At 40.7% G+C, this 23,152-nt stretch overlaps 1 protein-coding gene across 3 annotated transcripts; it reads left to right on the forward strand.

Moving 5' to 3' along the window:
• Positions 1 to 18,951: 18,951 nt before the first annotated feature.
• LOC147615695 (calnexin homolog) lies at positions 18,952 to 22,878 on the forward strand. 3 transcript variants are annotated; one of them, XM_086778256.1, is made up of 6 exons: positions 18,952 to 19,185; positions 20,448 to 20,517; positions 20,745 to 21,868; positions 22,009 to 22,080; positions 22,172 to 22,294; positions 22,406 to 22,878. In XM_086778256.1, exons 1-6 carry the CDS (start codon positions 19,063 to 19,065, stop codon positions 22,586 to 22,588), a joined length of 1,695 nt encoding a protein of 564 aa, XP_086634382.1. In that variant the 5' UTR covers positions 18,952 to 19,062; the 3' UTR covers positions 22,589 to 22,878. The 3 variants fall into 3 exon arrangements, with proteins under 3 accessions (XP_086634382.1, XP_086634383.1, XP_086634381.1); XM_086778257.1 differs by having other exon boundaries at positions 18,959 to 19,185; positions 22,409 to 22,878; XM_086778255.1 differs by having other exon boundaries at positions 18,981 to 19,185; positions 22,012 to 22,080.
• Positions 22,879 to 23,152: the final 274 nt, after the last annotated feature.

The raw sequence follows: 23,152 nt of genomic DNA on the forward strand, positions 1-23,152 counted from the left end.
TTTTTTTCAACTTAACAGAGATACCAGATATGAAGTACGAAGCATGGAAAAAACTACACATGGCTGTCCCTGATCGGAGCAATGGGGGACGGACGTGGATAACAAAGGCAAATGTGTGGATTGCACTTGATAAATTGGCACCACTTTTACAAAAGATGACATTCAATTCTTATGATGCCAATGCATTTAAAGAGGCGGTTGTAAACTTTCATAACTCAATGACAAAGGCATGGACTTCAAATTGCATTACACACTATATGGTCAGAGTGATCTCTATTTCATTTTTACATAGAAATTATGAATGTAATATTTTGAGTTTCATTGTGGATCCTGTGTTTTTTAATGCAGCACATACTTGAGGCTCATGGTCGATACTTTGCTAAACAATGAAGTTTGGCGATATGGTCCTTCCACACAAGACATGGAGTGATCTCATAGGCAAGCTCGATGCGGATTCCAAAAAGCAACGGCACATGGAGGTGGAATCAATGATTCCAATCCTATGAGGCAGTTACTCCAATGGTGGTATAGGAGAATAGAGATAAGATATGAGGCAGTTACTCCAATGGTGGTATAGGAGAATAGAGATAAGATATGAGGACAAATTAATAAAGTCCAAATCCAATGATACAGAAGCTATTTGCAAGGCAATATATGAAGTAAGGAAAGCAAGATATGAAAATAGCATGGCCAAAGATCATGCAAAATCGTTGACAACCCAAGAGAGAGTCGGTAGCAAATGGAAATATCGATAGAATTGTAATTATGAAATAACATTTTATGTTTATGAGAGTATTGGAGCAATCCAATGTTTTAAAGAAATAGGTGTTTGCTAACTTTTTCAAAATAAGTGTTTACTAAAGTCCACATGGATAACTTTTTTATAGTATTGATATTTTTTAAAAGTAAGTGTCAATAGCTTATAGTAGTAAGTTCCATTTATAAATAAAGGCACTTCTTTCATTTCTTTCCATTCCTCCATTTCTCTCCATTCCTTCTAGCTTGTGAGTATGGCGCGTACTAAGCAAAGAGCAAACAAGATGCCTTCCAAGACACCGGTTCATTCATCCAAATCTAGTGAACGTACTCACACCGACAATGATGAAGGTCAAGCTCCTCCCTCTGCTCCAGCTGGAAATGCTCATCCACCTACGCATAAGAAGAGAAGATGGAGACCAGAAACCATCGCTCTTCATAAAATTAGAATCCAGAAGAGTCCTGAGTTGATTATACCCAAGGCGCCTTTCTCGAGGTTGGTGCAAGAAATACTGCAAGATCTACAAAGGGAAAATCACTACAAGTACTTTTCAAGAGATCAAGCATGTAATGTGGAGCGATGGTCAGCCCAAGCGTTGCTTGCTCTTCAAAGAGGTGGTTGAAAGTTACTTGGTGGATCTCATGCATGATGGTCAACCGGCGCATCACACTCAAGCCCTCGGATCTCACTCTTGTTCGTAGGATTCGTAACAATAGTGATGTATTCAACCTTAACCATGACATGGTTTGAAGAGCTAGGTAAATGCTCATGTATCATTTTGTGTTTTCATGTTTTCCTTCAGTTCTACTCAACTAGTTGTACTTTATGCAATGTACCAGATTTGGATATTTTAAGTTCCCTTGTTTCCAATGTTGTGTACCAGACTTGCCCATTTCCTTGTTTCCTAGAAAAAATTGATGCATGGTGTGCAGTGATCAGAATTGTTTGAAATTTATTATGTGCATAGATCATAAAGTTTACATGTCTTAGATAAAATATCAGCCCTATCAAAGGCCTATAGGGCCCTTGTCCAAAGGCTCCCGTGTGTAGAGGCCTTTTTTTAATAGTAGGTCTATAAACACAAGCCTTCGGACAAGGGCCCTACATACCTCTGATGGGGTTGATAATTTATCTAGGAGGTGTTCCATGATACTTATATGTACACATAAAATAAAAGCTCATTCTAATAAGAAAAACTATTTTTAAAAATTAAAAAGTATCAAATTTATGTATTAAGCTAATTTAGAAAATATATAAATTTTCGTCTATAATTATGGAAGTAACCCTTATTTCACCTCATTTCTCATCTTTCATTTCTCTCTCTCACCTTCGAGAGCATGGCTCACACCAAGAAAACTGCTAGGAGAGTTTGGCCCCCCAAGGTGGGACATGGAGTATCCCCCATCCAACCCTCACTTGTTGCAATAGTTTCTATTTTCTTGGGATCAACATGTATGCCCTTAACCAAAACTTAAATCCCCAAATATTCAATCTCACTCTGAAAGAAACTACTATTTTTGGGATTAATGTAAAGTTCATTTTCCTTGAGCAAATTAAATACAATTTTCAAGTGTTTTTCGTACTCTTCTTTAGATTTACTAAAAACTAAGATATCATCGAAAAAGACAACCACAAAGTTTTGATGTTCAAGAAAGATTCTATTCATCATACGACTAAAAGTCGCAAGAGCATCAGTAAGACCGAATGGCATTACTAAAACTCAAAGTGACCAGTTTGAGTTCTAAAAGTAGTCTTATAGATATCTTGCTCGACCATTCTTACCTGATGATATCCAGATTTTAGGTCAATTTTGCTAAAGACACTGGCCCCTCTTAATTTATTAAGTAGATCATCAACTCTAGGAATTGGAAATCTATTCTTGATAGTATTCTTGTTGAGATCCCTATAGTCTACACACATACGATAAATACCATTTTTCTTTTTTACAAGAAGAACTGGTTCTCCATATGGTGAACTACTTGGTCTAATAAGTCCCCGAGAAAGTAATTCCTCGATTTGAGTCTGAATTTCTCTTTGCTCACAAGAGGGTTAACTCTATAAGGTGCTCTACAAGGCGGTGCACCACCTGGAATAATGTATATGTGATGATCTTCAGGACGTGATCTAGGGATAAGTACCATTTTTCTTTTTTACAAGAAGAACTAGTGCTCCATATGTTGAACTACTTGGTATAATAAGTCCCCAAGAAAGTAATTCCTCGATTTGAGTTTGAATTTCTCTTTGCTCACAAGAGGGTGCACCACCTGGAATAATGTATATGTGATGATCTTCGGGACGTGATCTAGGGAGTCCAGGTGGTAACTCATTGAGAAAATAGTCAGAGAATTTATAAATGAAAGAGTCATGGGATGTATCCCTAGGAGGTGGTTCTTGAGCACTAAGCTGGTTAACCAAAATTAGAAAAGTTTTCTCCCTCTTCCTTGAAGCCCTTTTTGCTTAAGTATGACTCAAAAGTGGTTGGTCCTTAACCTCAGAAATTCCTTGCAAAAATAAAAAATCTTCCATGATGCATAAAAGACATTGTGTGCTTTGCACAATCAATTTGTGGTGTGTACTCATGTCGAAAAGGCATTCCCAATATCATGTCAATACCATGCAAAGGTGCTACTAAGACATTACGTTGATCCGAAAATTGTGCGTGTAAAACCTTAGGTCTAGTTTTTCACGTATAAAATAAATATAAATAAGAAGATAAGCTTTAGAACTAATAGAAAACTCTAGCCATGCTTAAATGATGTAAGAGTTAGACGTCTATGGGAGTGGTTGAATGCATGAAAAATGGGAGGATACATAAAGATTATAAGGTTGAGTAAATCGCATAGATATTGTGGGCTACCAACCTTGAGTTAACTAGGGGAGCTTGTGGAGTGGTCAGCTAACATTTTTAAGTATATAAAGGCCCCCTAGACCTAGGGAAAGAAAGTGTACTTGCACAGTTTTCATAGCACCTGCACATCACTTTTACTTAGTCTAATCATTACGCACTTGTGTAAATGAAGTGTAAGGGCCTTGGGACAACTTCAACACATTGGGAGCATCAAGAAAAACTCGTGGACTTATAGGGACTTATGCAGCTTCTCTACTTCACAAATTGACCCTACTCTACCCCCCAAGGCCAAAAAGGTACAGTTAGCTCTCATTCTCAAAATTTGTTATTTCTCTCATTAATTATTATAATTAAATTGAGTTGGATACCTTGGATTGAATTATATAAATAATTTACTAATTATTTATCTAACTTAATAAATTTTACCCTAGGAGGACTAGTTTCACATTAGAGTAAGTTTCTATTAAGGCAGTAAGGCTTGAATAGCCTTTATTAACATTTATTCTTAAGAAAGCCTACATTAGGGTGAGTTTCTATTAAGGTAGTACGACTTTAATAGCCTATATATTGACCTTTTTTCTTAAGAAAGACTAAGTTAGGATAAGGTGGACTAAATTTGAGTCTTTTATTTATTTATTAGAATAAGCTAAGTTTCTACACCATATCCTGAAACTAGAAAATTAAATAACTACCTTAGTATATGTGAATCTTAGGATTACTAAAGAACTATTTTACCATATAAATTTATTCTTATCTAGATTAATATAAGGGATTAAGTTAAGCAAAATTGACTTGCTAAACTTAAAATTAAGAAAAATAATCTTAGTGTGAAGCAAACATTGTAGAGAGAGAAAACTTGAGTGCACATACACGTGTAGATTTAAGGGTTCAATTTGGATAAGACATTACAAGGGAAATTATAATGAGGCTTAGATAATTAATTTTTGGCATCGATTGGATCAATAATTATTTTAGAGTTGAGAGAGAGAAAGTCCTAATTACCCCATAAATTAAGGGCACTAGATGCATTCTACCCCGAGAGGTACAAATCTATACCCTGAACTTTGAAAAAAGAAATAACAAAAATATAACTCATGTGAAACCAATTTATCATTAATAAACATAGTGCAAATCCATAATTTTCTCTCTATAAAATTTTGAAGGAAAAGAGCTATGTACATTAATGTGCATAATTTTGAATATACTTAGATGATAGGCTAAGGTCATAGAATAGAGATTGGAAATTAAAGAATAAATTTGGATGAGGCTTGGGGTAGCTCGCCATCCGCGTAGTGAAGCTTGCCGATGGGAACATAGCCAAACACTTAGGAATCCTTCAAAATGCAAGAATCAAGTCCTTGGATTAAGTTTCCACAACATATTTATGGTGATGGATTTTCAAAGAAGAGGATCATATACAATTATCCTTTTTGGAGGCCTTACTTAAGAGAAGCAAGGTTGGTTCATAATTGGGAAACCAATCACATCTACATATGTAAAGGGCAACTAGTGGAAGATAAACTTGAAAACAGGGAAGACTCCATCCCATGGGCCAAGGCATTCTTGCCAATGAGTCTGACACAACTATCCAAACTGCTTCGATCAATATGTGTAAAAGTTACAACAAGTTGTAAAGAGAATGGGGGGGAGAGGGAGAGCTTCAAACCCTAGCAAGCAAACACGCACACACAAGAGAGAGAAAGACACAAAAGAGAGATGGATAGCTGAATTTTCTTATATCTTCTTCTTCTCTACTCAACCAACCATGAGAGTGGTGTAGATGCGAAAGCTATCACACCCAGGCGGGTCATCAATGTCCGCCATAGCACTAGTTGAGCTTGATATCTCAACACTCCCCCTCGAGCTCAACTCCACACGCTGCACTCCAAGTAAGCTCCTAAACCTGTGGAGCTTCTTTGTGCCCAATGCCTTTGTGAAGATGTCAGCCACCTGATCCTCTGTATTGATGTATACTGGATCTACATCTCCTGCCTAGAACCTTCTCCCTGACAAAGTGATAATGCACCTCAATGTGCTTCGTTCTAGCATGATATACTGGGTTACTGGCCAACTGTATGTTGCTCATGTTTTCACAATATATGACAACTGCCCTATCCACGGGCTCTCCCATGTCACCAAGTATCTTCTCTGAAACCAAGCTACCTCACAAGCTGCCATAGCAGCACCCCTGTACTCTGCCTTTGTACTTGACAAGGCAAATGTTGGCTGCTTCTTATTGCTCCAACTCACAACAGCACTCCCAAATGAGAACATAAAACCACTGGTAGATCTCCTGTTTACAATACTACCAAGCCAATCAACATCTGTACACCCATGCAATTGTATCTCTGTACCAACCTCATAGAAAAGTCCATATTCAACTATGGACTTTATGTACCTGAGGATCCATCTAGCCGCATCCAAGTGTGGCTTCCTAAGGGCTTGCATAAACTGACTCACAAGTCCAACATCATAGCTTAAGTCTGGCCTTGTAATGGTTATGTAGATCAAACTACCCACTATGCGCCTGTATGTAGTGGGGTCCTCCAAAAGCTCACCTGTATCTGCGAAAAGCTTTGTGTTCTACTCCAATGGCACTGAAATAGGCTTACAACCTGTCATACCATACTTGGACAACATGTCCAAACCATACTACCTCTGCAATAGCAAAATGCCACCCCCATGAGGTGATCTCACCAGCTTTATGCCCAAGAAATACCGTAGCTCACCCAAATCTTTCATCTCAAACTTTTGCTTCAAAAGCATCCTGACATCATGTATGTCTGCATCACTATCACCAGTGAAAATCAAGTCATCCACATAGATGACTAATAGCATGATCCCTCTATCTGTCTTTTTCACATATAGTGAAAATTTTGCATTGGATATTTGAAATCCAATGGTAACAAGATACTCCTTGATATTGTTTGACCATGCTATGGGTGCCTGCTTCAAGCCATACAAGGCTTTGCGAGCGTAACTTGCACACAAAATCTAGATGTGCATCACTCTCATAACTCGGTGGCTGCATCATGTACACTTCTTCTTGCAAATCACCATGCAAGAAAGCATTCTTTACATCCATTTGATGTAAAGACCAACCCTTCGCTCTACAGCCATAGCAATGACAGCTCTCACGGTTGCCATTCTTGTGTAAACCGGGCTGAATATCTCCTCATAGTCTATGCCATAAGTCTGCGCATAGCCCTTGGAAACCAATCTTGCCTTGTACCTGCTCACTGAACCATCAGCATTGTGCTTGACTTTATACACCCACTTACATCCAGTTGCCTTCTTTTCCTTAGGCAAAGGCACTAACTCCCATGTTGCATTTGCATCCAATGCTGCCATCTCCTCATCCATGGCATCTTCCCATTTCTTATTTCTAATTGCCCGCTCAAAGCAAGTGGTCTCAACCTCCTATATTGCTTTTACCATGTAATCATAATGATGGGTTGTATATCCATCATATCTCAACCCGTGGGTATCTAACCCTCGTAGACTTGCATACACCTGGATCACTGCCAAGTGTCCTCAAAAACAGCCCTGGCTCTCCTTACACCAGGAGTAACCATAAACGGAATGCCAAGCTCCTCATCAAGGCTCTGTTCAGAGCCACTAGAGTCACCATCCACATATGAGTGACCTGCTGACAGATCAGGCACAAAAGGTTGATCTACCTTTTCCTTCATGGGTTCACCCCATCCATACCCAATCCAACCCGTAAATTATGGGGCTCATCTTTGAACTCTTGCCATCCATCCTCCTCAATGTGAGCCCAAGCCGTTGAGTTGGCGAGAATCCTCAACATGCCATCGGTTGAATGATAGCTCACATGCCATGTCATTAACTCAGCGATGGATTGATATCGGAACATATGTTGAATGCGAGATATAATAGGAAAGTGCTTCAATACCTTTTGCAAATTTTTTGCACCTTGTAAATCCTTTCTGTAATGATCCTCTCCACAAATTGGACATTACATGACATTGGCAAAGGCACCCCTGAATAGTACACAATCATTACGACATGCATGAATTTGAGTGCAATCCATACCAAGCTTGGAAAGTATTCTTCGAGCATTGGCAAAGGCATTGGAAAGTATTCTTCGAGCATTGGCAAAGGCACCCTTGAATAGTACACAATCATTACGACATGCATGAATTTGAGTGCAATCCATACCAAGCTTGGAAAGTATTCTTCGAGTATCTCTTATTCTTGCGAGCATCAAATTGTTTGTTTTGGGAGCATCTTCTTTAATAACCAAAGTAGGCTATTCACACTATTATCGCTCCATCCATATGTTGTTTGCAAGTTGAAAATTTCCAAGCATGCCCACAAAGTTGAGTACTTTGCACCCTCGTACAATGGTTTGTTAGCCTCCTTATGTAACACATCCTCTCTTTCATGTGTTTCAAAGTTAAGTGTCTCTTCCTCACCCTCGCTTTGTAAAAAGTGAGTGATCATCTCCTTGATGACATCCTCTTCCTCTATCTCATGTGGAGGAAATCTTGGGTCTTCCAAATGTACTAAACATGCTCCACTTTCCAAGTGCTCCTTACGACGCTCGTATTCCTTCATCAAGTTTCCCCTAATGAGACAAAATAATAAGACATATTGTGTAGTACTTGTGTATACGAATGTCCATGTTCTCCTCATCCTGATGAACCATATTTAAAGATGACCCCCTAAACATTACATATGGCAGACCATGAGTTTACATTTCAAGGCATAAGTTTATATACTAACCGAGAAATTGGCTTGCAACATCAAGTTAGCTGGCATTGGTTCAAAACAATCCCTATTTTCTAATATGCTCCAATGTCACTCGATGTTCACGTACACAACTTGCACATGAATAAGGGATTCTTCTTTGCAACCACTATGGACCTCCAATTAATGGTGACTCATCACTATCCGAACTAGTAGAAGACATCTTACTGGGCACAAAAAGTGTGCAATTAAAAAATTGAATATGAATACATGCATTGAATTTAACGGTGTCAATAGTATATGCATAGGCTTGCTCTGTGGAATTTACCCATCATCACTATAAACACCGTTAAAAACGTCACTATAAGCATCGTTCTTAGTGGTGCTTATACCGACGCTGAGAAAATTAGCTTTTCGAGCCACAGCGCCACCGACGCCTATCTTTCTCTCCCCAAAAATTTCCCTCCACTCCTTTCCTTGAGGTCCTGCACCGACTCTCCCCTTCCATCAAGCTAACTCCCCTCACATGCATTTGTACTCTTTATATTTCCCTTCCCCTTCCTCTTCATGAGATTGTTTCTCTTATGCATTAAGATTAATGCATAAAGCTTTATGCATTAAGCTTATACATTAGTCTTAATGCATTAAGACTTATGCATAAGCTTAATGCATAAGATTAATACATTAAGATTTATGCATAAATCTTAATGCATTAATCTTATGCATTAAGATTAATACATTAAGCTTAATGCATTAAGATTAATGCATAAGCTTTATACATTAAGTTTTATGCATTAATCTTAATGCATTAAGCTCTATGCATAGATGGTTATTATAAGCTTTTTTACATGTTATATTTTTTAAGCTCATAAATATGTTACTTTTTTTTTGCATGTTATGTTTTTTTAGGTCTTGCTTGTTGTGCCCTCCTTCTACATAGAACGACTCTAATATCATTCCACCTCTTGAGGTACTCTCCGATGTTCTTATTCTTCGCATTTATTTGCTTTGCACCCTTGGGTGCTGGGGTTTCAATTTTTCTATTCTCTTAGGCTTAGAGAATAACGCAAAGAGATATGGGGCATTATTTTAGGCCTTTTAGAATGTTGCTTAAGTCAAGTTAGAAGTGGTTATCCGCGAGTAGGTTCTCCTTCTCCTGAAGAGTATGAATTTGCTTATCATAATGGGATCTACACCACATTTGAATGGTTGCAACACAGGGTGTCACATTAAACTATGAAGCTATGCCTGCTATTGTAAGTTTATATTATTTTGGTTTTATCAGCTTTTAGAAATTTAACTAGTTTGTGTTAACATTACTTGATCTTGCGAGATACAAGAAGATGATGAAGAGGCGATAGGCGAGGAGGATGAGGAGGTTGATGATGATGATGAGGAGGCGAGGAGGACGAGGAGGTTGATGATGATGATGAGGAGGAGGAGTAGAGACCGGCCTATTGTGTTTAATGTTTTGTAACTTCATACTCAATGTAACTTGCCTGTCATGGCATTTTGGATGTAGCTCGCCTTTTAAGGCGTTCGGGATTTAATATAATTAAGATTTCACAAGTTACTATATTTTGTTTTATATTTTAATATGTCAATATGTATGTTTGTACAAATTAGAACTGTTTTCAATATATTGAATTAGATTTTTTCTGGGGCAAATTGGGGCATTAGCCCCATCTGTCCCAATTTTTTTTACAGTGCTATTTGTTGAGATATCGAGCTCGTCTAGTGAGGCGGTGGACAGTGATGACCCGCCTGGGGGATAGGCCCCACACTTACACCACTGGCATGGTTGGTGAGATCTTGGGTGATATGCGGCCAGTGGGATGACAGGCTGTGTGACAGCCATTCTAGAGACTGGCATAGTTATAGCGCCAGCTCATTTAGTTGGGTTCACACTATAGAGAACCCTCGTATGTATTGGTTGAGTACCTTTCATATTGTGTGTACTCTTATCTATGTATATGGTGTGTTGAGTGTTGAGTGAAGAAGAAGAAGATTTTCAGCCTCTCACCTTGTGTATTCTCTATTAGGGTTTTGATAGTGTGTGTGTGTGTGTGCCTGCAAGAGCTCAAGCTCTCTTCCCCCTGCATCTTTTCATAGTATCAGAGCCTGGTTCGTGCTAAGGGCTGAGCTGCAAGCAAGAGAACCACAGGAAGCGGTACGAGGGTAAGAGTTTCAACTACTCTTCCCTATTTGTGTTGGTGAGACTACACCCTTGTCGGGAGCTCTACGGGAGGCACCGGCAAACGATCTCTGATTGAGGAGCTTTCTTCGCGGGAGTAAAGCTATATAGCTATATAGGGCAACTATATCGTCTTATCGGACAAAAATTTTGGGCAAAAAACGCGTTTCAAGCGCGTGTGGACCTCTGTTTTTCAAAAAGCAGGCGATTTCGAGGGGTTTGCAGGTTCGGTTTAACCCTGATGGTTGTTATGTTGAAGATTTTAAAGACAAGTGCAGGTTGGTTGCAAAAAGCAACAGAGTGGGCAGAATGTTTACGTTGAATGTAGACATGCCTGAAATGAGTGCTGCGATGTTTGCAAATGGTTTAGGAATTGTTGCGGACACAGACATTTGGCATAAAAGAATTGGACATGTGAATGTGCAGAGAATGAAGTATATGTAGACTAAAGGGATTGTGACAGGGCTGCCAAAGTTTAAAGTGGAAGGTATGCAGAGAATATGTGAAGCATGCCAATTTGGAAAGCAAACAAAGCATGTATTTCCACATAACAGATATGTGAGCAGAAATGCACTAGATGTTGTGCATTCAGATGTATGGGGTCCTACGAAGACCATGTCTATAGGAGGCTGCAGGTATTATGTGACATTCATTGATGACCACACAAGGAAAGTGTGGGTATATTTCATGAAGGAGAAGAGTGAGATGTTCACTCACTTTCAAAATTTCAGAGTTTTGGTTGAAAAGCAAACAGGGAAATATGTAAAGTGCCTAAGGTCAGATGGAGGGGGAGAGTACTTCTCTAATGAGTTCTTTGAATTTTTGAAGAAGAATGGTATTCGGAGACAGTTTACATGCAGATACACTCCGCAGCAAAATGGAGTTACTGAGCGGAAAAATAGGCACATTGCTGAGATTGCGCGAGCAATGATGGAAGAGAAGAATATGTCGCATAGCTATTGGGCTGAGGCTGTTTCTACAGCAGTACACATCATGAACAGGACTCCAACTGCAGCCATACATGATGTAACTCCAGAGGAGAGGTTTACTGGCAGAAAACCTGATTTGTCTCATCTGAAAGTCTTTGGATGCATTGCATATGTGCATGTGCCAAATGAGCTGAGAACTAAGCTGGATCCAAAAGCTGAAAATGTGTGTTTATTGGATATTCCCTTGAGCAAAAGGGATACAGGTGTTATAACCCTGCTACACGTGAGTTGAGGGTAAGCAGGGATGTTGTCTTTGATGAGATGAGCAGCTAGTAGCTGAAAGTCTTTGGATGCATTGCATATGTGCATGTGCCAAATGAGCTGAGAACTAAGCTGGATCCAAAAGCTAAAAATGTGTGTTTATTGGATATTCCCTTGAGCAAAAGGGATACAGGTGTTACAACCCTGCTACACGTGAGTTGAGGGTAAGCAGGGATGTTGTCTTTGATGAGATGAGCAGCTGGTAGCTGCTGAAAAAGAAGCTGTTGGGGCTGATGTGAGTGGAAGTGTGGTTGCACAGAATGCAGGTCAGCAATCACAGTCTTTGAGTGGACCAGGAGAGTCCTCATCTAGTGGGTCTGTTGTTGATAGACCATGAAGTGGCAGGCTGCGTCATAATACCAGTCCTGCAAATGTGATTAGTACATCACGTAAAGGAAAAGAGAAAGTGGTTGAGCCCCTTGGTATGCATGACATTTTTGCAGGGCATTCTCATGTTGATGGAGAGTCTAGTGGCTCAGATATGAGCCTTGATGAGGAGCTTGGGATCCCAGCTATGAGAACACCTGGTGTAAAGAAGGCTATGGAAGCCATGAATGAAAAGCTACGAAGATATGGGAGAGTGAAAAATCCTATGCAGAGGTTTACCTATGATGGTTATGTGGCACATCATTATGCATATATGGCAAAGGTTGTGCAGGTTGTAGAGCCCACATGCATTGATGTGGCTGTTGGAAATGTGTGTTGGGAGAAAGCTATGGATGAGGAAATGGATAAACTATATGGAAATGAAACTTGGGATTTGGTGCAATTGCCTGAAGGCAAGAAAGCCATTGGATGCAAGTGGGTGTACAAAAAGTAAAACATAACAGTGATGGAAGTATAAATAGGTATAAGGCTAGGTTGGTAGCCAAAGGATATGCGCAGACATACGACATTGATTATGAGGAAACTTTCAGCCCAGTTGCCAAGATGGCAACAGTGAGAGTTGTGATAGCAGTGGCTGCGTCAATGCAATGGTCTTTACATCAGATGGATGTAAAGAATGCATTCTTGCATGGGGATTTGCAAGAAGAGGTGTATATGTTGCAGCCACCTGGTTATGAGGATGTGAGTCACCCCGAGCATGTTTGCAGGTTGAAGAAAGCCTTGTATGGCTAAAAACAAGCACCAAGAGCATGGTTTGACAAGATTTCTGAATATCTTGTCACTATTGGCTTTCATGTAGCCAATGCAGATTTCTCGCTGTATGTGAGACATGGTGATAGAGGGGTTGTGCTTGTTGTCATCTATGTAGATGACTTGATCATTACGAAACAAACGTGATATCATTATGAGAGACACCCTCAAGTTGTTATTTCAAAACATTTTAGTGCTTAATCACCATGCCCATGTTTTAGCATTAGCATTACCCTTGTACACTTGTTGTTGTAGCCACATTTAGCATACATATCAACCAAGGTGCTGGTAATGATGAGGTTTGTTTCCAATAACCATGTTTTTGGTAACCTTGACACTTATTTCTTACCCTTGTTTGTGACTCCTATGTTGCCATAGGCTTTCAATATTCTTACAAATTTTACATAAGAGAGGTAATTTTTTTAAAAATTTTCTTGACTACTTCTGTCTGTTTGCTGGTCCATTCAGATTTGCCAATTTAAGAGGTTATCGATCTTTGGAGAGGTTAAGAGGATAAATCCAGAAACATAATTCATGCATCTAAGAGACAATCTCAAGTTCATTTGTTTGTGATTCCTTACCTTCTCCATATTTTAAATATCGTGTGATTAGTGTTGTCCATGAGACATCTCGAAAGTTTGTCAAATTCCATCTATTCAAGAGTAACTTAACACAATCAAATAGCTATTGAGAGGAGAAATTGAGAAGGGATCTAGAAGATAGATAAGAAAGAGGACTAGATGCAAATCCAATCTAGACACATCGAATTTTGAAGACTCTAGAATCTATAGGACTATTGAAGTTACTCTACATGCTCCGAATTCTAGGAAGGTTAGTAAGATAAGCCATAAAACTTTTACTTTTCAAGATGATGATGGCAAGAAAGACACATGCATTGTACTTTCTCTATATGCTCAAAATCTATAGAACTATTGAAGCTACTCTACATGCTTCGGATTCTAGGAAGTGTAGTAAGATTAGCCCGTAAAGCTTTTTCTTTCCAAAATTATAATGGCAAGAAAGATGTACACGTTGTACCTTCTTAGCTTGCTATTCGGGATAAAATCAAGTGCGCTACTAACCATCTAGAGGAGAGTATTTCTTTATGGTGGAATCTCATGAAGAATAGTTGTCTCACAAACCTCAGACTTGAAAATCTTTCAAGAAGTTGAAAATTAGGTGGAAAGATAGGGAAATAGAGGATTCAACTTGGGAGTCGTTTGAGAATGTTCAGCGCATATTTTTTTCTTTTCATTGCAAGAGTGCAATGTTTTGAGAGAGAGGAAGTATGTTATGTGCACATTATAAGTGCATATACTAGGAGGCTAACCCACATTAGGCTTGTGAGCATGGGAGCATGGGAGCATGGGAACAAGCTCTAGTGGAGCATGGGTTAGAACTAACCTTAAGGGTTGAGGTTAGGGTCAGGCATCCAAGGGTCACACATGGGAAATGGAGAGTCAAGAGTCACTTGAGGGCCCTCCTATATAATAGGGACATGGGGCACACTCAAGGGAGGTTATGGAGGCTGGGATATGTTATGTTCTCTTATGTGGAGGATTGTATCTACTCACCTACCATTTTACACTACAGCTACATGCTACTGGATTGGAGTCATACCTCTTGGTACCTCTTGGTGGTATGGGACATCAAGTTAAAGGTATGAGGTACTTCATTGTAATTCATGTGTGCATCCCTTGGGCTCGAGGGTGGTTGGGTGCATGAGATTATGCCTGATTTATGCATGTTTATGCATGACAATTATCTAGAGAGATCTTATGGTTTTAACAATTACTAAAGCAACTATGTACACTAAGTCCATGGACTTTCCCTATTTTCCATTAAGTGCATGGTAAAGCTACTTTATATGATCCACCATTGTCTTACAAAATTTAAGTTCACGTTGGCATAGGTAAGATGGGGTCAAGTGAGTGAAACCATGTTAACTAATGGATTGGTTAACATAACCCCCTTCCTAATGGTGACTGTGTCCTCACATCACCTAAGTCTGTGGTGAAGATGCTATTGGGAAGTGGATGGTGTGGATGGTCCAAGATATGCCATAGAGTTGGCGGTGGTCAAGATTAAGTGGTATAGTTCGGGATTGATCCGTAGCCACATGCAGGACAAGGATGGGAAGCTTTAGACAACCCTGATGATAGACAGCTTATCAAGGTAGCATGGAAAGTGATAGGCGATGTAGAGGTGCTTCATGCCAGGTCTCCATTGGTTGTGGAAGTGGTGTGGACCCTTTAACATGAAGGACTTTTAGTACAAGTGGTTCGCACCCCATGGAACGATTGGCATGAGTAGATGGAGGTCTGGGATGTCTTGGCGCAACAGGGTATTATGCTCAGATCTCAACATCTAGAGATTGGGCTTTTGCTTTATGAATACATCGGCCAAGGCAAGGTTTTGTTGGTATTGAATTGGAGTTGAAGCAGAGCATATAGGCATGGAATTGAATTGGAGTTGAAGCAGAGCATATAGGCATGGTATTGAATTGGAGTTGAAGCAGAGCATATAGGCATGGAAGCTCATTAGAGGTACTTGCAAGGTTGAGGGTTCTCTAGGCGATGGGTCATACCATTGGGCAGGCACTCGCCATGGTCCCCCCATCTAAAGATGTACCTAGAGGGTTGGCATTAATGAGGTTCGTTGTTGCAAGTGCATATGTTTTTGTGTGTCGTTGAGAAGTGAGAAGTGAAAAAAAAAATGGTGATGCCCATCATGAAAAATGCAAGTAACAGGCATGGGCAATGGGTGAAAGGTGTGCATGTGTGTAATGCAATAGGTAATCGCATCCCCATATGGTTTCAAAACTCCATAAAAAAGAATGGGGAGAAACCATCATCCCCTAGGCATTTTCCATTTCAATGCCTGTGTCAACTCATCCACCAACATTGATCAAGCCTACCTATATTCCCCATACGTTACTTACATACCATTAGGTCCCGAAAGTAGCACTAAGTCATCAATAAGTTCACTGTCACGAGCAAGCACCATAACCCTTGGAAAAATGTTTGTCGAGGGAGTGGGTGCCAAAGGTTGGTAAGGCATGGAAAGGGGGCACTTGTAGGACTAACCCAAAAGAAGACCTAGTGGCCTCCAGGCAGTGGCCAATGTGCATGGTGAAGGCCAAGGAATCTGATCATTAAGAGGAAAGGGTGGGAGAAAACTGGTTCCGATCTTCTTCAATAGGTCAAAATAGCCAGTGTATGGTAGGGAAAACATCTTTCTCAAGCCCAATAAGAATGGGCTACCATTTAACACCTCTGAGGCTGCTTCCTTAGCATCGAAGTCCACTAGGAAAAAACCCCTCCCAAGTAACCTCACATCTTTGAGGTGGAGTGAAAAGTCAGGGAGCATCGCTCTGCAAGTACTGAATCATGGGCCTGGAGACGAGATGGATGTGCCAAAATTTTGGCAATGAGGGTCATTTTGGAATCTTTTTCAATCTTTACAAAAGAGGTTCATGAGCTTGGCTTCTGTAAAATTAATTGGTTAAACTGGCTGGAGAGGAATGGTTAGCCATGATGGTAATCTAAGTGAGAAATACCGAATTAAACACAAGAAACTTTCTAATGCTGAGGCTAAATGAGGGAGGGAGGTGAAATCCCAATACCAAGGCTGAGTAGCAAGCCAAGGTATGTCATCACAAAGAAGAGGTAGGTAGGAGCAAGAAGATGCAGCACAAAGAGGGGGAATATGACATGTAATAGAGGGAGAGATGCAAGCGAGTAGAAGAGGGGGAGATGCAGGTGGGCATTAGAGGAGGAGGGCAAGGTAGGAGAAGGCAAGCAACAGAAGGGGCTACAGCAAGTAAGGTGGGCACATCACAGGGGGAAGACAGGCAACATAGGAGGGGGACATCAGAGGGGCTATAGGTGCGTAGTAGAGAGGGGATGTAGGAACGGGTAGAGGAGTCATAGAGAAGAGGGAAACATCGATCAAGGAGCTTAAAGGCTACTTTTCCCTTAACTATAATTGTTAGGCAACAAAAAGAGGGGTTAGTGACGGTAGCTAACATCTTCACCAAAGCATTGGGTACAAAGAAGCTCCGTAGATTCAGAGCTTCACTTGGTGTACATGAGATGGAGTTGAGCTTGAGGGGGAGTGTTGAGATATCGAGCTCGTCTAGTGAGGCGATGGACACTGATGACCCGCTGGGGGATAGGCCCCACACTTACACCACTAGCATGGTTGGTGAGATCTTGGGTGATATGCGGCCAGTGGGATGACAGGCTGTGTGACAGCCATTCTAGAGATTGGCATAGTTATAGCGCCAGCTCATTTAGTTGGTTCACACTATAGAGAACCCTCGTATGTATTGGTTGAGTACCTTTCATATTGTGTGTACTCTTATCTTTGTATATGGTGTGTTGAGTGTTGAGTGAAGAAGAAGAAGATTTTCAGCCTCTCACCTTGTGTGTTCTCTATTAGGGTTTTGTGAGTGTGTGTCTATGCCTGCAAGAGCTCAAGCTCTCTTCCCCCTGCATCTTTTCACTATTGAGAGCGGCGAAAATAGCACCGTTAACCTTTTTTATCAGCATCACTGAGCGACAAAAATAGCAAAGCTGATTTTTTTATCAGCGTGCTGAGCGGCGGAAATAGCAATGCTGATGTTTTTAATAGTGCCACTAACCAGTAAAATAGCAATGCTAAAAAAAATTTATGCTGTCCTGCTGAGAGCGACGAAAATAGCGTGGGATATAGTGGCGATTATAGCATCGAAAAAATAGCAACGCTTACACCCCGACACTTTTCCAAATCCTTTTATAAAAGCCACGCTATACCCCAGATCCTTCATCTCGAACTTCTGTCTAAGCAAGATCTTTACATCAAAGATCTCTGCATCATAGGAGTCAGAGATAATGGCCAATAAATACATGCTCAGATTGAAGGAAAGGGGTTGTTTGGGGACATAGCTTGCTGGCACCACCTTGGTTAGTATGTATGCCTAATGTGGCTTGCTTCCAGTTTGACAAGCTTGCAATTTGAGAAATAGTTTCATGGACCACACTTATTGCAAAATATGCTAAACATGCACATGGTGTGGATGCACTCCAGTTCTTTGAACATATGTAACTTTAGAAATACATGATGCAAAGGACATGCATGACTATGATGAATGTGAAGTAGGCACATATGTATGTCGCTTCGGTTGCAAGCAAAGTAACCTATTCCATAGACTCTATGTCATGTGGATATGAGAGAGGTGTGCACATTATATAAATGAGAACATCACCACCATCAAGGTCATGGATATGGTTTGTTTTACATGCAGAAAATGCATCACATCTAGATGCTAGAAGCTAGAGGAGATTTTGACTTGCTACCAGATCGTTTGTGGTGTTACTTGAGCAAGTGTTAAAAGTATTGAATTCTAGTAGTATGGGTATCCCTTAGACATTGGATGTTGAGACTGATTGTGGTGCTACTTGAGCAAGTGTTAAAAGTATTGAATTCTAGTAGTATGGGTATCCCTTAGTATGGAATTCTAGTAGTATGGGTATCCCTTAGTATTGAATTCTAGTAGTATGGGTATCCCTTAGTATTTGCAAGTATTGCCTTATATGTATGACTCTACATGTCAAGGCTTATTGATTTTATGGTAGGCTTGAAGCAAGAGAGAACTTGTTGATGATCATTGGAAAAATACACACAACATCCATTCCCTTCTTTACAAGCTTATTGATTTTATGGTAAGCTTGAAGGCAGACAACTTGTTGATGTTCATTGGAAAAATACACACAACATCCATTCCCTTCTTTACAGTGCTATGATGCTAGGCAGAAAACTTCGGTTTTGGTTTTCGATCATATTTGACTCATTGGATGATGCAAGGGATGCCCATATTGGTACTAGGGGAGTTTAGTGTGGATATGGGCTAGTTGTGAACCATGCGAGGTCAATCTTTTATATATAGACACTCGTTCACTATGTTTTGTCAATGTGTAAGTTCAAGCAGAGTCATTCTCGAAATTCAACTCTCAAAGCTAGTTCATTCACCAATGACCATTGATGATGTGCACACATAATCCCCACATACGTGTGTTGTGTTGTGTGTGTGTGTGTGTGTAATATGTGTGTGTTATAGTCTATGGACCGTAGCCTAACCTGACCTTGCCTGCGGTCAAGTCATCCGGCCGTGGATCGTTTTATGCGTTCTATGCAGCGGAGATTAGCTTCGTCAAAAACCCTAGCGATGGCGTCCGCGAGCTTGACCTGCTGCATCTGCATCCTCGCCCTCGGCCTTCTCTCAACAGCGGTTTCCTCTTCTCCGGTCAGTCTCCCCGCCCCTCTTTTTGTTGATGGTTTTTCCTGCTGTTCTTCTTCTCGACTCGATTGTTGCGCCGCTTCGTGGATCGTCCCCTTCTGTGATTTGCCATCGTCTTTTCTCTTCACTTAATCTACCAAGCTCGAGCTCCAGCACCCGAAAATCTTCAGAAAAAACCGGCTAAATTCCGGATTGCAAATCAATAGAGAAGAGACTGTTCCGTTGTGATTTTCTGCAGAACGACTTCCATGGTGTTCTGCAGAGCGCTGGTGGTCTTATTTCATCATATCCATGCTCTTGTGTTGGTGTTTTGTGCACAAAATAGACCTTCCAGTTTTGCCTTCTAGGTCCCATATTTTCTTAGATATGGATAGTATGCTGTTTTATCATCCGGTCTACAGTAGTGGACTGTGGGAGATTTGTCTGCTTTGCCCATCATAGGGCTTTCCTGGCAGAAGCTGGAAACCAGTGGCTGGACACCTGCCACCTTGGTTCAGTAGTAAAATTTATATAAAGCTGCATGGTCTGAACAGCCAATATTGCTATCCCAGTGGTAAAGCTGCAGATTTCCCCATCATGGAGCAAGCTCTAAAATCTTTGGTCATGTCCCTGAAAAGTTCACTTTTTTCAGACCTTCTTCTATGTCTCCTGCAATTCAGCACGCTGGACGTCCACTGTGTGGATCCGTCTTGGTGCCTTCCCGATCCATTGCAGCCATGTGGTAGGCACTAGTTCTGGCACGAAGCTTGTGAACTAAGGCTAAAACAAGGCCTGCATTGCCTTCTTCCAGCCAGAATTGTATGCTTTGGCTGCTTACCTGTTGAATTAAGCCTTTAGAGTCATCTGCCTCTGATAATCCACTCATCCCTGAATTATGGCGTTTCTCACTTTTACATGAAGAGAATGCAGAAAGCTTGTCCGCTGTTTTTATGAGTTTTTAAAGCATCTTCTTCTGCATCCTGTTTTTTTTTGTGAGGGAAATGTTAGTAGTTTGTCACTATGTGCTACCTTCGCTAGAATTGTGTCATAAACCTTTTTAATCACTTTCTGCTCCCCTTTATGATTAACCAGAGGCCAAGAAGGCTGCAAGTCTATTGGGGTTTGAGAAAGTGCACAAAGGTCAAAATTCCGAAAGGAGGAATAGAAACTAGAAGCAAACAATTTCAAAAATTCAAATGAAGAAATGCTTCCTTATTGTAGCTTGAATGAAGTTAACTTGATGTGTCTGATCCTTGCATGTGTATTCCATGGCTTGTACTTTGAAGCAGACATTTTATGAGTCTTTTGAGGAGCCTTGGGAGGGGCGATGGACTGCATCAGAGAAAGATGATTATCAAGGTTTCTTTCTTTTCTCCCTTTTAAGGGGACCGTTTGCTGACAATAAAGCCTTCTTAATTTTGGAAATTTTGGGTGTCTATTACTCTTACCTCGCAGTAGCCCAATCTTTTATTAATTTCACTTTTTTGTAAACAATTTCTGATTTACTCCCTTTGGCAATTGGTTTTTAAAAAGTTTCACATCCTTTATTGCTGTGAGTTATAGAGCTTTGTTATTTTTTGGAACAGGTAAATGGAAGCATGAGAAAAGTGAGGGGCATGAAGATTACGGTCTTCTCGTGGGTGAAAAGGCCAGGAAATATGGCATTGCTGTCGAGTTGCTGGAACCTGTAGAGTTGAAGAAGAGCACTGTTGTTCTTCAGTATGATCTCAGGCTGCAGAATGGGCTCGAATGCGGTGGTGCTTATTTGAAGTTTTTACTCCCTCAGGTGGCAGGGTGGGTTTCAAAGCAGTTTGACAATGAATCTCCCTACTCCATCATGTTTGGGCCTGATAAATGTGGGGCAACAAACAAGGTTCATTTCATCTTCCGACACAAGAATCCAAAAACAGGGGCTTATGTGGAACACCATTTAAAAAACCCACCTTCTCCTAACACCGATAAACTTTCTCATGTTTATTCAGCTGTGATTTACCCTGACAATACCCTCAAGATTTTGATTGATGGGAAGGAGAAGAAAACAGCAGATCTTCTTTCCTCAGATTTCGAGCCCCCTGTTGTTCCTCCAAAAACAATTCCTGACCCCGATGATGTGAAACCGGAGGATTGGGATGAGAGGGCCAAAATTCCAGACTCCGATGCTCAGAAACCAGATGATTGGGATGAGGAAGCGCCCATGGACGTTGAGGATTTGGATGCTGAGAAACCAGAGGGATGGCTTGATGGTGAACCAGAGGAGATTGAGGATCCAGAAGCTAGCAAGCCGGAAGACTGGGATGATGAGGAAGATGGAGAATGGGAGGCCCCCAAAGTACCGAACCCAAGATGTGAAGAAGCCCCAGGCTGCGGTGAGTGGAAGAGGCCGACAAAGAGGAATCCTGCATATAAAGGCAAATGGTATGCCCCTATGATTGACAATCCCAACTACAAGGGTATTTGGAAACCACAACAAATCCCAAATCCAGAGTACTTTGAACTTGAACATCCTGATTTGGAGCCAATTGCTGCCATTGGAATCGAGATTTGGACTATGCAGGATGGAATTTTGTTTGATAATATTTTGATCACGAGTGATGAGAAGGAGGCTGAAGAATACAGGCATTTGACCTGGAAGGTCAAATATGATGTGGAGAAAAAGGAGGAAGAGAAAGTTGTTTCACCTGCAGGGGCTGGAGCCTTTGATGTACTCAAGGTAACCTTACTTTGTATGCTTTCTTTTGGGGTGGTGGGGCCTGGCCCAAGGTTTTTTTTTTTTGGGGGGGGGGGTGGGGTCTCCTTTTTTTTTTTTTTTTTTGGGTATCACGAGTTAATGTTCTCTTTGGCTTGTCTCAGAAGAAGGTGTTCGACTCATTGCATGCAATTGCCAATGTCCCTTTCCTGGCTCCCTACAGAACTCAGCTTACTGTAAGATAACTGTGGTTCATTTTCCCATTTATTGCATGTTTTGATTGTGTAATGTTTCTTTGCAGTCTGAACGCGCGTTGCATCTTTTCAGGAACTAATTGAACAAGGAGAGAAGAATTCAAATGTCACAGTCGGTGTTCTTTTGGCGCTCGTGTTGTTCTTTGCTTTCATTCTGTACAAGCTTCTTTGTGGCAGGAAACGTCCCACAGAGACAGTAAGTACATTATTATGGAGCCAAATTTGTTCATCAATCTTTGTGGTTTACTCAAATAACTAAAATTCTACTCAATCAATGACGTGGAGCTACTTATCTTTTTGTGTTTAGGAGGTTCCAGTGGAGAGAGCGAAAAAAGAGGATATCTCTACAGCTGATGATGGTGCTGAGGAAAGCAAGGATGAGGTAACAGAGACTGTCACAGAGACTGAAGATGAACCTCTGGGTGAAATCGAGAAAGATGGAGAGGGAGCATCTGGGACTCGCCATAGGAGATCAAGGAGGGGAACATGAAAGCAGCTGTTAGCCATGAGTAGGGGACTCTTATTAATGTTAAGAGGTTTTAAAGCCTTGCCGTATCCATTTCCAATTTTGGCATAGCTTAAGAGTTGAGCCATCAACTGAGTGGTCTGAGGTACTATACCAGTGTTGCACTGGTAATTAAGAGCTCTATAGTGTTATGTGTGTCTCAAGTTCCACTTTCTTGTCTTAGTCACCTAGTGTTGTGCCTCTTCATTTCAGATGAGTGTGTAGTGTAGTGTTTAATGACTATTTTGCAAATAGATTACCTTCTCCAAATGTAATTTATGCGCACTTTTCCATTTATAAGTAGGCTTGTGGGAGTATTTGATTTGCATGTTTTTTTGAATATCAAGGTACTATGTTTACTCATCTAAATGCTACTTATAATGGGCTTAGATTTGGGGGATGGTGATACAAGCTGCAGACTTCGAGAACTGCCTGCTCCACCTTGGAACACAATGGAGTCCAACAGAGCTTATAAAAAAAACCCCTCTTTCCCTCCACATCTACCTTTCATTTAAGACATCACATTCTGTCAAACCTGTCTTTCATTAG

The sequence above is a fragment of the Cibotium barometz genome, chromosome 39 (assembly GCF_041138505.1).
Source record: "Cibotium barometz isolate CiBa-2024 chromosome 39, ASM4113850v1, whole genome shotgun sequence".
In the NCBI taxonomy this organism is placed as follows: Eukaryota; Viridiplantae; Streptophyta; class Polypodiopsida; order Cyatheales; family Cibotiaceae; genus Cibotium; species Cibotium barometz.